General features: G+C 45.2%; 1 protein-coding gene across 1 annotated transcript in view; it reads left to right on the top strand.

Annotated features, from left to right (window-relative positions):
• Window positions 1-213: 213 nt before the first annotated feature.
• LOC138282526 (uncharacterized) overlaps window positions 214-18,846 on the top strand; it is a 135,178-nt gene continuing 116,545 nt past the window's right edge. The window contains exon 1 of the mRNA XM_069220213.1: window positions 214-648. Within this exon, the coding sequence (XP_069076314.1) occupies window positions 420-648 (229 nt within the window). The 5' untranslated portion in view covers window positions 214-419. The remainder of the gene's footprint in view (window positions 649-18,846) is intronic.

Raw genomic sequence — 18,846 nt, forward strand, 5'->3', positions numbered from 1 at the left:
TATTATGTGTATGAAAGCAAATGTGGCACAGCATGTAAACCTTTGTGAGCAGCTGAGGACTGTTCAGTCCTGTGAAAAACAAAATGTGCTGAGTTGCAGCGCCCCACTTTCTCTTTTCACTTTTGGATGACCTCATTGGGTTAAAAGAAGGCAGCGAGGCCTACACTGCATTTTAATCAGAAGCGAATAGAACACTTCCCTTCCGTACAAATCTTTATGACAAACCACTCCTGTTTTTATAGTCAGCAGACTGCAGGTTCATGTGAAAACACCGACTATAGGCGGATGGCTAAGTAAATGCTTCCTGAAGGCCAAGCAGAAGTGACGAACGACTGCTGTAAGCATTTCAGTCTAGCCGCGGACTGCTCTGCGTTTTCCATTTCTAACACTTGGGCTTTGACACTGCTTTTTATTGCCAAATGCAAGAGGAAAATGTCTTTGAAGAGCCAGCATACGCCTGTGTTTTTGTCACATCAGATTGCTCGTTGTGGATAAAGAAGATGTCCGAGCTGAAGCAGAATAGTAAAGACGTTCGCGCTGGAAGTAACGTAACCTTTACACTGCCGGTGCGGCTCGTTACTCAGCAGGGTGAGACGCTGCTCTCCGGGCAGAGGGACTACAAAGGCACGCTGCTCTTTCACACACACGGTAAATTGCTTCCGTTTACGTTAAGCGAGAGAGTGCACAGCGCAGCCCTGCAGCTGCTTCAGACGCAGCCGTCTGCAGGAAGGGAGGCAGCAGACCGTCATGCTAGGATGAGATAAGCAAGCACTGCTAGAGCGTTTGTGCTGGCCCAAGCAAAGGCTTTAAAAGATCTCGCTTTTCTGCCACATTTTAACCCAGTACCCTGGTTAGGCCGCTTTCCTTCCAGAGATTAGCGATGTGTTGTGCTGTCTCTGAATCTGCATGAATAGTAATCAATATAGAAACGTCTTAGTGTCAGCTGTTTAGCCAGCCGCTGGGCAAATATGAATATTCTCTTCTGTATACTTGCAGGTAAATAGCAAATATTGTATTCTATTTAGCCGTGATACAAAGACACTTAACTTTTTACCCAGCGTCCGGTTAAACAGCGAAGATTATTTGTTTAGTGGCTGTGCAAACAGCTGCCAGTTAAAACGCGAAGAATGTGCACACATTGGTCACACAAAACAAATCGCAAATAAACTAGGGGTGGGTGTAGAATTCCGCTCCGCTAGCGGAGTTTGCGGAGTTTTCCCCATTCCGCATGGAGTGCGGAGTTCCGAAAAACTGTGAAGTGACGCAGAGCGGAGGTTTTTTCTCTCGCGCTCCCCGACCTTAAGTTGGTTAGCGAGAGCAATCGTCAAGTTGGCAAGCTCAAGTAAGATTTCTGAACGTGAGTGGTCGCGGTAGGCTGCAACCACTCGCGATCAGAAAGCTGCAGCTCAAGAAGAGAATTTACTCGAGCGGCAAAAAAAGAAGTTAGCGCCTTCTGGCGCCTCCGCGTGATGCCATTCACGCTGATTTTACAGAGTGGGAGAAATTCTTGCGCTGAAAATCAGTGCAAACAGTGCTCCTTACTCAAACTCTGCCGCTAGCGGAACTCTGCGTAGCGCAGCAGAGTTTTTTCGGCACTTAGTGGAGATCTGCACAGCAGGACTCAGCAAACTCCCCCATGCTTAAAATGAACAACATTAAGTAGCCAGTGGCTATGAAATTAACCACTATCTGTTTATATGCTGTTCAAAAAGCAAAGGAAGTTCACTATTTACTCAAGCTCCGACTAAACAGCAGAGGTTATGTATGAGTTTGTCTTCTGCCATGCAAATAGGAAAGCAAAGTCACTATTAATCAGGCCACTGACTGAGTTTGGATTTTCATTTTAATCTTTAACCACATGTTAATTAGCAGAGATTATTTACTATTTGCTTTGTGCGGCCAGCCAGATAGTACAGAAACTTAATTATCTACCTGGGTGTCGGATCAATAGCAGAGATTCTAAATCGTTTGGATGGCCACCACTTAAACAGTGAAGATTCTCTGCCATGAACCAGGCTGCCATCCGAATACTACAGAAGTTATGCCATTTAGCTGGCAGCTGAGTAAATAATGAGGTTCCTCTGCTATTCAACCAGTCTGTGGCTGCAATTATTTAAATTCAATACATTTGTGGATTTTGGCAACTCACATAACTTTAAATCTAGATAAAGTCCCTCTTAATAAAGTTATGTGGGAGCCCAATCATGCAAACAGTAGAAACTTCTCAAAGTTTGCAAAATTTAGAACAGTGCTGAAATGTCTAGACATAGTTGCATATTCCTCTGGAAGACATTGGCTGCCTGCTGATACTTCCCCAAGGCTAGAAAAGTTTGTCTCTTATTTTACTATGCCCTGCAGAAGCTTCATTGGAAAGTGCCTGCACCAACTAGTCATGCTGTGAACTGCCTGCTCTACTGCAGTGAATGCTGTTGCCACACCTCCAGTTGTCTGTGGTAGGAGCCACCAGTAGATCGCTTGCCATCCTGCTTTTTGCAGAGCAGAAATCTAATCTTTAGGATGGGTCCACTTCCAAAATGTAGCATTTTTGTGGAAGTGGACTGTTCTGCTTTGAAAAAGCCATACCTATATACTGTGCCAATTCTTGCTTACAATGGATTTTTACTAATGTGAACTACAGTTGTGCTACATAACGATATATTATGGAGCACATGGATATGCAGGATTAGCTATGTTTTTTGTGACCAGTCTCTCTCACAGCAATGCCCCCACTAGTGATAACAAACACATCTTTTGTAAGGCATGTGAAGTAGCCTATGTTGAGGCAATAACTATTTTATAGTTTAAGGGTATATTTTGAACTGCCCCATTAATCATATTCTGCTTTATTTAATTAAGTGCCATGCAGCATTTTCCCTTGATACTGTGGTAGTCCAAGGTTTACTCCTATGGCTGTCACAGATCCTAGCTGATTGTATATCAGAATTTAGAGATAATTAATATTGTCCTGACAATAGCGACTTGTGCTTCACTGTGAAGGTAAGCATATATTACTATTCTTAATTCCAAATTCATATACCTCGAAAAACAATATGTAATATATAACCTAGTGGCAGTCGCCACTAAGTAGTTGTAGTTAGGACCATGTTTCCATAGAAAAAACGTTTGTTGACTTGCCTATGTCTTTGGCACCGTTTGACGAATCCTCACAGAAGTTTCCAGAAAAAGTGTTGCAGTGATTCTTATTATGCACGGAAAGTTTCGGGGTGATCTGTGAAGTGGTGGGGGCAAGAAAAAGGGGGGACAAAAAAGTTGCATTTCCCAAATTAATCCCCAAAGGGACTTTTAGACACGTCTACATCCCGAACCACTGGACGGGAGATTTGTGGGAATGCTGGATGGAAGGAAATGTGTAGCTCCTCTTAGATTCAAGAACTTTCTTTCACCGAAAGGTGAGGAAAAAGTGTTTTTTTGTTTGCCAAATTTTGAGGTTTGCAAAGAATTCTGGGTACCCGAACCTGGTGAAAGCCTCACAAGTCACCCAATCTTGGATTCCCCTAGGTGTCTAATTTTCAAAAATGCACAGGTTTGGTAGGTTTCCCTAGGTGTCAGCTGAGCTAGTGATCAAAATCCACGGCTGGGCACGTTCCAAAAGTCAGTTTTCAATGTAAAAATGTGATGCGTCTATGTTGCGTTTCCTGTCACGGGCATTAGGCCTACCCACGCAAGTGAGGTACCGTTTTTATCGGGAGACTTAGAGGAACACAGAATACCAGAACAAGTGTTATTCCCCCTTGTCATTCTCTACATTTTCTCCTTCCAAATGTTAGAGAGTGTGTAAAAAAGACGCCTATTTGAGAAATGCCCTGTAATTAACATGCTAGTATGGGCACCCTGGAATTCAGAGATGTGCAAATAACCACTGCTTCTCAACACCTTATCTTGTGCCCATTTTGGAAATACAAAGGTTTCCTTGATACCTATTTTTCACTCTTTATATTTCACCAAATGAATTGCTGTATACCAGGTATACAATGAAAACCTTTGCAAGGTGCAGCTCCTTTATTGGCTGTGGGTACCTAGGGTTCTTGATGAACCTACAAGCCCAATATATCCCCGCAACCAGAAGAGTCCAGCAGACGTAACAGTATATTACTTTTGAAAATCTGACATCGCAGGAAAAACATGGAGAAAAATTGCATTTTTTTCACCTCAATTTCAATATTTTTTTATTTCAGCTGTTATTCTCTGTAGGAAAACCTTGTAGGATCTACACAAATGACCCCTTGGCGAATTCAGAATTTTGTCAACTTTTCAGAAATATTTAGCTATCTGGGATCCAGCACTGGTTTCACACCCATTTGTGTCACTAACTGCAAGGAGGCTAAAAGCACAAATAATAGTAAAAAATGGGGTATGTACCAGTAAAATTCCAAAATTGTGTTGAAAAATCTTGTTTTTATGATTCAGGTCTGTCTGTTCCTGAAAGCTGGGAAGATGGTGATTTTAGCACTGCAAACGCTTTTTCAGGGTAAAAAACAACAAGCCTTCTTCTGCAGCTCTTTTTCCCATTTAAAAAAAATAAAAATATAAAATAAATAAATTTCACTGTATTTTGGCTAATTTCTTGGTCTCCTCCAGTGGAATCCACAAACTCTGGGTACCTCTAGAATCCCTAGGTTGTTGGTAAAAAGGACGCAAATTTGTCGTGGGTAGCTTATGTGGACAAAAAGTTATGAGGGCCTAAGCGCTAACTGCCCCAAATAGCCAAAAAAAAGGCCTGGCACCTGAGGGAGAAAAGACCTGGCAACATAGGGGTTAAAAAAGCTCTGTGGCCTAGGATGCACAGGTAATCTTCAATATCAACTGTTATAGTAAACAACGTGCCACAGTACCCCCACTGTGCGGTGTACCCAATCTCAGGCAATCATTCCCGCCTACTCACTTCGTACTACGACTCAATGCCATTTCAGGCAGGCTAGTATACACACACTTGTTCACACTCGCTTCCAGTACCCTAATGCGACTCTCTAACATTTGACAGGTGAGCTGTCAATGAGTTTGCAGACCTTCTTGGACCTAAACCTTCCTCCGCCCTCTAACCAATTCCTGCCCTTAAAGAGCCAGAGGTGTAGTAACCTCTCCCTGGTTAGTAAGCTGCTCGCAGCTGGTGGTTAAACGATTCCGGGGCAAAGGAGGGGGGAAGAAAGAGAGTATGGCTGAGCAACAGTCAACAAATGGCAATTTAGCCTCAACTCAGGAAGTTCACTCAGGGGTCTCCACACTAGCCTTCCAGTGTAGGCCCTGGTCTGTAAAGCAAAGGGGGGTGGTTGGATTGGGACACATGCTGTTCTTAGTGCCGCCCAGCTAAGCCAGACACTCCATTTCACAAATAGATACCATTTCCGCACCTCCCAGGAACAGAGACACCACGTCTGGGACGTGGTGACTTGGCCGGCCCAAGCATCCCGGTTGCACACAAAGAGTTACCAAATTCGTACCTCCCTGAAAGGTAGCACTGTCATGTTGGCTATCATAACATTGAGACTGCTGGATTCAGACAGCAGCACCACCAGATTGTGGAGAACTAAGTCCAAGTCTGCACCGTGTGGTAACTGTCAGCCTAACCCTTCCAGCCAACTAGCAGTACCTCACCAATACCCAAGAATAGAGGTAATTTGTGGCAGCCGTGCGCATTACATTTTGATTTCTCAGGGAAATCGTGGTGGAACAGATCTTGCCTTTTTATCTCAGTGACATTTGTCTCACACATGCAAAGACCAGCGGAAACAGGAATTGGTTTTATTAATTTTATTGGATCAGCTGCAATCTAGATAAAAAGGCATGTACTGCAATAATAAGGATAAAGAAACATGATAATAGCAGAGCCGTGATGACAAAAGCGAATCATAAGAAAAGTCCCACCATAGTGTCACAATGCTAGGTTTTAGAATTCCTGCCTACACTACTAAAGTTCCATAGAAGAGCACAGCAGTGTTAGCCCTAATCAGCTCTTCAGGACCCCTGGGAAGACACCATCACCCATACCTGAATATGGTAGCAGGAACGAGGGCTGTTGGTCTGCTGAGAGTCTTCTCCCATGTAGGCATAAACGATATCTAGTCTCAGCTGACAGCTGCAATGAAGTGAACAGCATGCAGTGGCAACTTCTGGCTTGAATTTCCCTCTAAAGTATAGGGGCAGAGAGCTGTTTCATAATGAAACATACAGTGTTCTAAGAAAACTGCCCTAACGTAAAAACAAGTATGTTTCCATGAAATGACAAGGAATATGATGTTCTGCTTTGTACCAACAACATTATAGTGTACAGCCTTGAGCAAAGCACAGAGTGAAAATGTGCTAAAAATTGTCAATTTCCAAGCAGAGCGAACAACAGATAAAGGAACAAAAACATCACCACAAAATGAAGCTTCTGCTAAAATAATAAAAGTAATTGTTTTCTAGCCTAAAGAGCACAAACTACAGGCCAATGTCCAAAATAATGGGCCCATAAAATGCTGCTAAAATAACCTCATGACAGCACAACTTTGGGTGTGCAATGACTTTAGTTGCACCAGACGATTCCTATCACCCCAATTTCTGCTCCCTCCTGTTATGAGCACAATGTCTGGTGGCGATTACCCGAGTCTCACAAGGCAATTCCGATTGCAAGTGCAAAGTGACCAATGCAGTGCCTCCCTGGAATGAGTCACAATGTCTGGCGTGTCATACCTTGAGTCACACCAGACAATTCCGCTCACACACGAGAAGGTACCAAGGCAGCACCCTCCTGGAATGAGGCACAACATCTGGTGTACGATGACTTGAGTCACACCAGTCAATTCTGCTTGTACACAAAAGGTTATCAGTGCAGCGCCTCTATGGAATGAGGCACAAAGTCTAGAAGTAATCGGGTGTTCGGAAGTGTCTGCTATGACTCAAGCCATTGCACACCAATCACTTTCCTACCTGGAATGAGCCACAGTGTCAGGTAGACAATTACTTTAGCAGCACCAGACAAATCAGTCACACACACACACAGAGGTGTAAGTTCAGTTGGGTGTTCCTCGAGAGAAATGTGGCACGCTCAACAGAAGTGGACCACGTGGGGTCCCGCAACCAGTGAATCCACTCACTACCAATCAGGCAATTATGCGTGTTGTGGCCCCACAATGAACAGCCACAATCCTTGAATGTGGGCAGTACTTAGAAGGCTCCGCACAATGCAAATCGAGTCTCCAGGCACAATTACTTAGTGCTGTGCTCACACTGCTGCTACTGGTGGAAGCTAGCAAATGATGTAGACATGAAGGAGGGCACTGCTCTCCATTTGACACAGGTAGAAGGTGTAGATCCCTCACAGGAGGTCTTTCATGTCCCTGAGACCTCCACAAAGAACAGGGGACTTGCCAATAAGCCCTTGGAAAGCACTCTTCAGAGTGCCACACTGCAGCAAGCAGTTCACCTGGGCCAGCTATGATGCAGGAAGGGTGCATGGTCCCTTTCGAGGGCAGTAAGTACTCCTGTGCTCAACATTTTCCTCTGTCAGTGTGCACCATGCAGTTCAGGGTCTCTGTCCTGCGTTCCTGCAAGTGTATCTCTGAGTTGCTGAAGTGTGGTACCCCTAGTTATACTGAAGTGTGCCTTTGAAGTTGGGAGTGATTCAAAGGGTTCCCATTTGAACCACAGATGTCTCCCCTAAATTTCTGTTCTGGCTGCCATGGGGCCATGGAATGCAGATCTTAATCTTTTGTGGGGCCATGTTCTGGCTCTCACACGCCTAGTGTCTAAACCTCTCCCTCCAAAATATCCAGCCAGCCCCTCAAATGCAGAGGTCTGTCATTCCAGTTGCCTACGTTTTATAACACCACTGAGGAATACCCAGATGTGTTTTCCCACAGCCTCCAGAGGAATGAAGCTGAATTAAAAAGGCACACACAAGGAATTTTAGAACATAGAAATGCCCACTTTCTAGAAGTGGCATTTCCAAGGCACTACTGACAAAGCCATCTTTACACCAAGGGTTTATCATTGTGAATCTATTGATAGTAAACATTATGAGCCTGCTCCACTGCAATCCCCTATTGCAGCTAGGAGTATTTGTAACTTTCCTCCCATATACACGTATGGGAAAAGCAGCTCTCAATGGTAGTAAAAATACACATGGGTATTCTTCACTGCCTGGGCACATGTGCCCTGGCGAATGCACAAGCTTGCAGGGGCAGGCTGGACACAAGTTTTAAGAACACCACAAAGGTGCAAGTGTGCTAAGCTGTCATCCAACTGGCCACATTCGATAGAAAACCTGCTAAACGTTTCTTGGTCTCAGATTGCTTTTCACCAGTAGAGATGATCAGCTGGGTGTCATCAGTGTAAGAGCAAATATCAGTGCCTCAGTTTTTTGACCAGTGTGGCAAGGGCTGTGATGTATACATTAAAAAGTGTGGGGTTTAGAGAAGAGCCCTGGGCTACACCTCATTTTGAACCAAAAAAGGGATGATCTAAATGTGTCCAGCGGGACAGACTGGTATCTATTACACATAAATGATTCAATCCATTGAAGAGTAGCAGAGTGGAGCCCTAACACATTTGTGGCCAAGATCTATCACATTTTCTTTTGCGACTCACAATTTGCTATCCATTTGGGAATCGCAAATTGAGAGTCACCAAAGAAAATGTACAACAGTGCCAAGTACACTGTTTGCGACTCCCAATGGGTATGGCTGCACTCGCAGAGATCGTTGCCTGTTGGGGACAGCAGACCACCATGTCTGTGATGACTTTACAAGTAAAGCAGTTTAAAAAAAAAAATTAGCCTGTTTTCCTCAAAGAAAAACAGGATGCATTACAAAAAAAATGGAAAGTTTTCTTTTCATTTTTCACAGTAGGCAGTGGTTCGTGAGACCACTGCCTGCTCTGAAAAAATGTAGGCACCCCCATTCACAAAGGGTAAGAGGTCCCTTTGGGCCCCATTCCCATTTGCGAATGGGTTACCAACAACTTGAAGTTGGTGGTCACTGCAATTGTTTTGCGACCGCATTCACGGTCGAAAAACAATCTTACATACCACTGCAACTCACCATGGAAGGGTACGTCCCTTCCAAATAGCGACTCGCAAGCCTATTATGTGATTCGGTAAATAGATTACCTATAGGAAGCTGGCCTGGTGTGTGGTGGGTACCGAAGGTACTTACACCTTATACCAGGTATCCCCTATTAGTGAAATGTAGGCAGTGTCTAGAAGGTAGCTGTGGATGAGCAGCCAAGGCTTATCTAGGAGACATGCAAAGCTCATGCAATACCACTGTAGTCTCGCAGCACTTAGCCACATGAAAGAATACACTCAATGTTACAAAAATAAAGGTACTTTATTATGGTAACACAACACCAAAAATGCTGTAGAGGCAATACTCCCTTAGGAGGTAAGTAATGCACTAGTTATATGCACGAGTTGTCAGAAATAGGCATAAAAATAGTTAGACAACAGTGCAAATAGTGTAAAACAATAGAGAATAGTGGACCTAGGGGGAGCACAAACCATATACTAAAAAAATGGAATGCAAGAGTGTCACCCTCACCCAGGTAAGTGGAGCGTGTAGAGGGTCTCTGGGGACACCAGAAAAGCACAAAGGTAAGTACCACAACACCCTCCAGCAATCAGAAAAGCAGGAGTACATTACTAGAATTTCCCCAGAACACCCACGTAGAAGAAAAGTAGAAGATTGCAAAATCCAGAGATGTCTGCAAGAAACCAATGGTGTTTTCCTGGAGAAGAAGACCTGTGGAAAGAGGGGACCAAGTCCAGAAGACACAGCAGAGTCCAGTGGGGGCAGGTGCCCCTACCCACCAAGCTGAGGATAGCAGGAGTTGGTCGACAGTGAGGAAGAAGAGTCAGCACTGCAGCCCTGGAGTCGGAGTCGAGTTACTGGAGGATGCAGGTGATGTCCCATGCCAGAAGGAAGATTGCAGTCATGTTTGCGTTTCTGGATTCCACTAACAAGCCTTGACACAGGCAAAACTCACAGTTGGAGGACAGTGGTGCTGCTGGGGACCAACAAGGCCCAGTAGGACTCAACCCAGGAGAGGGAGTCAGAGGGGCCCCTCAGCGTCACAGAGAGCCCACAGAAAACAAGGCAGCGCACACAGGAGCCCCACAGGACAGGGACACAAAGTTGCAAAACGAGCCACGCAGCACTACGAAAATGATCCCACGCCGCAGGAATGTCACTCAGGGAGGTGTGCGTCACTGGAAGGAGTACTGGAAGCTGGAGCTACACGACGACAGAAGACCCTTTGGAAGAAGTGCCAACAAGCCTTGGCAGCTGCAAAGGACGCAGTGCACGGGGGTACTGTCCAGCCTGGGAAAGCAAGGGCTTACCTCCACCCAAGTTGGAAAGCTGGTAGAGAGGACCGTCTGGACTGCTTCTGACCACCACCCCTGTCGCAGGATCCATGTAGCTCAGCAGGAGAGGTGATCCACGCACCGGGTCGTCGTTGCTGTTGGTGTCTGCAGATGCAGGGGAGTCACTCCTTCACTCCAAGAGAGATTCCTTCTTCTTTCCTGTGCAGACTGAAGACGGGCTGTCCTGAGAGGAGGCACGACCGGGGAAATGTTGCCGAAGCTGGAAGGAGCTGGAGAAACAATGTTACAGGCGAAGTCTTCATCTTTGTTGCAGACTGTTGGGTCCTGGAGAGTCCAGATGCAGTTTCTTTGGTCAGAAGTCAAAGTAAGGGATTCCTGTTGGAATCTTGCAAGCCAAATCTGAGGAACCACCCAAAGGAGAGACCCTAAATAACCCTGAAAGGGGAATTGGTCACCTAGCTGTGTGACCACATATTAGGATGGGGCTCTGACATCACCTGTCTGGCTTGGCCACTCAGATGCTCCCAGAGTTCCCTGCCAACATTGGATTCAAGATGGCAGAACCCAAGGGCCCTCTTGGGGAGCTCTAGGCACCACCCCTGGGGTGGTGATAGACAAGGGATTCGTCACTCACCTTTCCGTTGTCCAGTTTTGTGCCAGAGCAGGGGCTGGGGGCCCTTGAACTGTGTAGACTGGCTTACGCATGGAGGGCACCAAATGTGCCCTTCAAAGAATACCAGTGGGCTGGGGAGGATCCCCCCCAATCCTAGTAACACCTATTTCCAAAGGGAGAAGGTGTAAAAATCCCAAAAGAAGTCCTTTGTTCTGCCTTCCTGGGATTGAGCTGCTCAAGCAACAGGAGGGCAGAAACCTGCCTGTGAGGTGGCAGCAGATGGGGCTGCCTGGAAAACCTCAGAAGGCTGTGGAAGCAATGCTGGGGGTCCTCTAAGGAGCTCCCAGAGTGCATGGAATAATACAACCAATACTTGCAAAGGTATTGCGGTATGATTCCAACATGTTTGATACCAAACATGCCTATGGTCAGAGGTGCCATTATGTAGCTGGACATAGGGAGTGACCTATGTCCAGTACACGCGTAAAATGGTGTCCCCGCACTCACAAAGTCCAGTAAAGCGGGTCTGGAGTTTGTGGGGGCACCTCTGCTAGTGCAGGGATGCCCTCACACACAGGTATCTGCACCCTGCCATCTGGGCTGAGAGGGCCTACCATAGGGGTGACTTAAAGTGATCTGGTGCAGTGACCTTTAGTGAAAACATGTGCATGCACCTGGTTCACGCAGACTTCAATGGCAGGCCTGCAGAACCCTTTGCATGGGCTCCCTATGGGTGACAGAATAATTGCTGCAGCCCATAGGGATCCCCTTGAACCTGAATGCCCTGAGTACCTATGTAAAAATATACTAGGGGCTTACATGGGGGCACCAGTATGCCAATTGTGGGATGAAATCTTACCAGCAAACAAATTTAAAGGAGAGAGCATAATCACTGGGGTCCTGGTTAGCAGGATCCCAGTGAATACAGTCAAACACACTGACAAACAGGCCAAAAAGTGATTCCTACATTACCGAATCGCTAAATAGGGTTTGTAAATACCAAAATGTTTTTTTCTTGTTGCAAACTGCCCAATTCTGTGAATCGGGCCATTTGCGTCAAGAACAAAAGTTACGTATATCTGTCCCTTAGTCTCCTAATAAGCAGGCTATGAGAGATCGTCCTGAATGCTGTGGAGAGATTTAGAAGAATTAGGACCACTGCCTTGCCCTGCTCTACCTCCAGTCTAAGATTGTCTAGAATGGCAAGCAATGTGTTTTCAGTGCTATTTTTTGTCTGCAGGGGTCCAATAAGTCGTTATCCTCCAAAAGAGTGGTTAATCTCCAATTGACAAATCTCTCAAGAACTTTAGCCATTAATGACAGTCATGAGATGGGACGATAATTTGATGCGTGGACACATCAAGTCCTGCTGTCTTTTTCAGAGAGAGGATTAAAGCTTGCTTCCACAAATCCCGGTATACTGCTGTCTTTAAAGATGCATTAAAGATTTGGGTCAGATATACACTCAAAGTTGGTTCTAAGCGAGAAAAGATGAAATGGAGGCAGGGATCTAGTGGGGAACCTCATTTTATTTCAGTCATTGTTTTCTCCACATGTTCTTTATTGATGTAGGTTAAGTTACCTAAGTGAGCTTTGGCTCCAGGGTTGGGCCTGTCAAGGCACATGAAAGGTCCTCTAAGGTGAATTGTGGGCCGAAATGGAGTATACTTTATCTTTTTTATTAGAAAAATAGTTAGCTATGGCCTCGCAATGCTGCAGTGAAGGGTTAATGGTTTGTGACAAGCTAACTGGTTGGGATAATTAGCTCATAATTTTAAATAGTTCCTTTGGGGAGCCACTATTTGTCATTTAACCTTTTGATAACGATTTTGTTTGCTTCTCTAACCTGTTTAGTTGTTTAGTTGATGTTTTTATGATTATCTATCTGTTGGATTTTTTGAGAGGTTCCATAATCTTTTAGCTGTCTTACATTTCCTTTTTCTATGCCTCAGCTCCGGGAGTCCCTTATTTCAGATGGGTCAGTCTGGAGGTGTGTTCGTTTTTAGAAGAGCAGAGACGTTTAAGGCAGCCAACATGGCTGTATTGAACTGGTGTAAATAACTATCAAGGGGAATGGAGGTGTTGATTTCTGGCAGCAAGAAGTGGTTAGAAAAAGCTTCAAGACTAATTTTGCTACAGGGCCTTTTGGGAAGATTAGAGATTTTCAAGAATTGTTTATGATTTAGATATAGAAAAATTGAGAATCTCGTACTAAAATGATCTGACCATGAGAGCGGAGAGATTTCAGTATCTTTTATATTGTTAAAATTTGAGAAGACTAAATCGAGGGTGCGCCCTACAGAGTCAGTGGGGCTGTTATTCACTTGTCAGTTGTAGGGTGAGCATGTCCTTTTCTACCTTTTCTAGTTTTTTGCACCCTGAATATTCTGGATATGAAAACACTATTGTGCAAATGTGCACATGCTGGCAAGCTATGCTAGGCTCAGTATATGCATGATCAATGTGCAAGTGTGCACATCCCAGCAAGCTGGGGCAGGCTCAATATGTGTGTGTGTGTGTGTGTATATATGTATATATACACACAAACACCAATGTGCAAGCATGCACATAACTGATAAGCTGTGTCAGGCTCATTATATATATTTGAAAACACCATTTTGCAAGTGTGCACATACTGGTAAGCTATGCCAGGCTCTGAATATATATGAGAATACCAGTGTGCAAGTGTGCACATACTGGCAAGCATCACTTTTTGCAGATGGAGGAAGAGCTTGCACACTTTCACACTCTACTTACTGTGGGAAAGTGCCTAGGGCCCAAGGGCCACTCAGAGAAAACTAGCAAAACCTCATGGAAGAGCTGACCTCATAGGTAGGGAAATGCTCATGGGGGTTCTCTCCTACCAGGACAGGGGAATTCTTGCGTACCTGCCCTGCCTTCTGCTTATCACCTGCTCCTAGCAGATGTAGGAAGGGCTTGCGGACTATCACACTGTATTTACAGAGGGAAAGTGCCCGGGGACTGAGGGCCACTCGGAGGGAATCAGGAAAACCTCAGGGATGATCTGACCTCCTACGTAGAGAAACTCACATGGGGGTTCTCCTCTACCAGGATAGGGGACACCCTTGTGTGCCTTCCCTGCCTTCTGCTTATCACTTGCTCTGTCCTCCAGGGGGTGCTCTAGGGGTAGCGGAAGTCCTACTCAGGGCTGGTGAAGGGGGTGGTGCCACCCTGCGTGCAGGCGCAGCTGTGACTCCACAAGCCTGCACTATCGGGCCTAATATATGTTGGTCAGGCTACTCTGGTGGATGGCACACTCAGTGTAGTGTTTCAATAGTGGCAAGGGCCGTACCTGCCCTGGGTATGTGGTGTACATTTTTACAGGGCAATCCTAGCTACTGCACCTCAACCAATCACGTAAGTGCCCCTTCCATGCATGGGTAGGACCGGCGTGCAGTTTCCCACTTCAGTACAGTTGGAAAGTACCCAGAGTCCTAACGCCATGCAAGGAGAGTCAACAAATAGCTGGGAGAAAACATCGAAAAGTTTCAGGAAAATCCCCTAAGAAGGGCCATGTCCAACATTGGGCGTGATAAAATGCCCTTCATGCATGGTCACCCCCTTTTTCATTGGGTATTATTGCTAATTATTAGACTCTGCACACAGGGGTATCCATAGCCAAGTGTATATGCTCTGATCTCTAAAACATGTAGAAATTGGCTTATCCCCGATTGGCATAATAAACTCTCCTATAAGGCCATAGCAAAGGTGTAGGAAATATACCAGTGGCATGTAAAGTTAATGTTACCTGTGGACTCCAGCACTTATTGTGCCATCCTCTAATGTGACAAGGACAACATGGCTTCATTGTCTGACTGCTGCAGTTTAAACCTGCAACTTACCTGTCAAAATAACCATTTTGAGCAACAAAATATCAGTGTCACCACTAAGTGGGAATTGCAGCCCACAAAGGTAGCATGCACAGTATTGAAAAGTGAAGGGTGTGGAAATTTAGGAGGTCATTACGAACTTGGTGGGAAAACTTGCTGAGTTTGGCTCTGGCGATCTACAAAAGACCATCAGCGCGTTGAAGACTCTGCTTGCCACATAAAGAACCTTCCACTGCGTTGGCGGCAATGTAGCAGTGCGGCGGGTGCAGCAGCACCGTTCGCAATTATGACTGCCTGTAAATTGGGCAGTGACATGCGCCATGGGGCTGTGCACAGGGGGCCCACGGGGCACCCATTCTGCCAGCCTTTCCCTGGCGGGCTAAACCGCCAGGGAAAGTGTGGGGGGAAAACAGGTACATTATCCGGTGGGCAGCGCTGCTTGCAGTGCTGCCCTGTCGGATATGTAACTCTGCCATCACCAGGCTGCCTGGCGGTGGTAGAGTTATGCCTGTGGCGGCCATGAACATAATATGGCGGTCCGGACCGTCCGTTGCCGGTGGCGCCATGTTCACAATGACCGGCTTAATGTTACCGTGTAACTACAGTGACACCCCCTAAAAGATATTTTCAATGTGAAAGGCTCTGACTGACCTATTATAAAACTAAAGTACAACTTAAAATAGTAATAATCCTATCTCAGCTTTAGTTCTAGCTATAAAAATAGTTAAACCACTACGTTTATATAAAGCCTAATTCAATGGTGAAGTTGGATCTCATTACCTCTCCAGAAGCTGCCCCGCCAGCATTTAATCTTCAAGAGGTGTCATACTGGCTCTCAGAGCAGGCACAGTGGCCTTGGTGGGGAGGTGTTGTTCTTCCTGTTGTAGGAACCAGGAACGTCATTAACTTGTAAAGAGGCCTACCTTTTCACAAGTAAATGTAAGGTGAGACCTAAAGAAGGCAACTCTCTGTTCCTCTAGCCAAGCAGGCAGAAAAACCAATGGGTTGGAGAGCTAACCACGGAACTAATCTTGAGAGGAGGGACTGCTCACTTCCCTTGTTACACCTCTGGGTGAGCAAACAGGCTTGCACACGGAAGGAGTAGTCCTCTAATTTCAATATTGGGAGTAAGGGGCACTGTGGGATTGTTTGTCATAGGGCAAACAGGAACTGGTGCAAATGTGGATAGGGGTGCCCCTGGGAACTTTCACCCCATTATTAGAAAGGAGTCGGACGTTACCCGAGCCCATAGATGTGGCACTCTAAGGTACTCAGCTCAGAACACTTTTTGGACCTGAGGAATAGCGCAAGAAGGACAGCACCTGCTGTTTAAGACCTGTGAGGCAACCTCTAAGGTTGGACCTGCTACCACTAGTATTTGGGCAAAAAAATGAACACCAAAGGTCACTTGGATGTACACAACAGGCCGCAAAGGTAAGAGGTCTTTTCTCCGAAATACTCGGTTGACAAATAGCAAATGGTTCTGTAGTGGACCTGGCTCCTGGGTTCTGCTGGAGTGGGTCTTGACGCCTGAGTGCTGTTCCTGAGGTCCTGGGACCCTAGACTTCTCCTAGCATCCCTGAAAAGTTGGGACTTAGACATTATTTGAACTACTAAACCTATCATGTCAACTAGCAAATAATTTTTAAATAAACCTGCAACGGTTCTTTTTCTAATTGCAGAGGAGAAAATGGCCTTATTTGCAAAGAGACTTGTGTGTAATAAAGGTAGGATTTGGAGACTCTCCTCTGGTGCCTGAATCTCAGAAGTCAGGGCAGAATATCGGCACGGTGCACTCTCTGTAATACTCCATATGGAGATTCCGCCCTGAATTCCAAGATTCTCCCATGAGTGCATACTCATCCTTTCCATTTTACTGGGTGGTTAAGACCTTTGTATTTAGGGAAATGGTTTCCAAAGCCCTTTCTAACATTATCCAGGTAAATAAACTTATTACTAGAAGCAATGTGGAATGCACGTCCTGTGATCTACTGCTGTGCCTCACAACATGAACCTACAGGTCAAGTTAGGGTGTTAACTGATTTTCCCATGGTAAGGGTGTCTAAGTCTTTGGGAATCAGGGTGACCGCTCCATTGTAGACTTTCACCTACGTTTTTAAAAATTGAAAACTTCTTTTATGGGTCAAATCTACCAAACAGCACAGCTGTAGGTTTGTGAAAGACATATTGCGGGCTTACCTAGACAATGCAGGGACTTAGAGCCCATTAATTACTTACTATACCTTGGCTTTCTTTTCACTCTCATTTGCATGCTTCCTATTCATTACCCAAATTGTTATTCTTATGTTTGTTCTTTAACATGAGTACAGCCTCTTTGACATCCCTGTGATTTGCTCGCTTCTATGCTTTCAGTGCTTGCTTTTCAAGCACTACTTTTTCTTTTTAGGTAAACACTGCTTAGGAGTACATGTGTTTTCCAGATGCCTCCCTTGTGTACTTTTCTCCCCTTGCACTCTTATTAATTGTCACCCATGTGTGTCTCTACATTCACATCCATGTTTCAGTTGCTCTTGTGGGGAGTATGGCTGTTGCTTTCTCACAATGGGACTCTCCGCCACTGGTTTCACATTGTTGTCTTACCTTTTGGTTCTCCCCTCAACCCCACCCTCCGCGTTCCTTCTCCTACCTGTGCCCTCCGTCTCTGTCACCTATTGTTTTTTCCTCCCCATCTCCTGCATTGTTTCCCTCTACCTTCGCCATCTGTATTGTATCTGATCCTTGCAAGGCATTATCCCTGTGACTGTGGCCAGTTACTCAGTCACAGTTTGCAACCTGCCTAATCAACATTAATTAGGCAGGGTGTATGGTGACCCCCTTTTTCCGATTCGGCTGTTTGTACATAGGTAGGTTTGCAAAATAAGATACTGGTTGCATAATGTACAGTTGAAATTTACAACCACTGTTTGTGACTGGTCTCCTTGTACATTTAGGGCCTCATTTACTACTTTTTGGCACTGGGCAATGCAGCAAGCCTCCTAGCTGTACTGACCTTTGTCAAAAGAAAAGGGCAGGAATGCCCCATATCTATAAGATATGGCTCATTCCTATCCTTTTTCCCTGTGCTTGCGTGCAATGGACTGCCATGTGGCAATGCAGGAATCCTTGCAACATGATGCAAGGGTGTCTTCTTTGCAGGGATGAATGTTTTTGTGCAGGAAGGGACATCTTCCACCACAAAATCAACCACGAGGGGCATTTTCCTGTGTGGGTATGGAATGGAAAGGAAAAAAAGTATTTCTCCCCGTTGCACCTGCCTTCGGGGAGGCGTAGGCTTTGGTGCATTCCCAGGTTTACAAAATCTTGTAAATCTGGGAATGCGTTAAAATCCATGGGTGTTGCATGGGAACACCCACAGCAAAACCCATGGAACACCTCTTTGACGCAAAGTAATGCAACGCAGCAACTTGCACTGCGTTGCCTTACTCCATATCTACAAGCCCATGAAAAGACATACAAAGTGGCCTTGTAGATAAGTGCCTGGGCCACCAGCGCATGACAAAAGTGATGCAATGGCGACGCAAGCCGCTTGTAAATGAGGCCTTCGGACCTTATATTAGGTTTGTGTGCGGCAGCGCATGCACATGCTGGTGTGATATTTGAAGGAAGTTGGCAACAATTTAGTTAGCTTACTTACATGGAACATTTATGAATCAGTAGGATAACCTTTGTAGAGTTAGTTGAAACAACGTTAGTCAGTGTTATAAATAGGATTGTTCACACATCTATTAAACAGTCATGGAATCTACATTGGACAATATAACATAAAAGAACAAAACATGGAAAATAGCTCACATGTGCACGGTATTAGTCAGACACATTCTACTTAGACATGTTTCCTTAATAGGAGGCTTAGCAGGCCTTCGTTGCTAGTATTATTAAGCTGTGCACATCAATAGAATCGATTCCTGAGCGGTATTAGAAAGTCATTCTAGTCATTGTTAGAAATTGGTGTTTGCCTGACTATATGTTAATCTATGCCAATCTTGGAAACTTCTAGAATCACTACAAAAGTAGCAGGATAATAAACACAGCATTAATTA

The sequence above is a fragment of the Pleurodeles waltl genome, chromosome 2_2 (genome assembly GCF_031143425.1).
Source record: "Pleurodeles waltl isolate 20211129_DDA chromosome 2_2, aPleWal1.hap1.20221129, whole genome shotgun sequence".
Taxonomy (NCBI): domain Eukaryota; kingdom Metazoa; phylum Chordata; class Amphibia; order Caudata; family Salamandridae; genus Pleurodeles; species Pleurodeles waltl.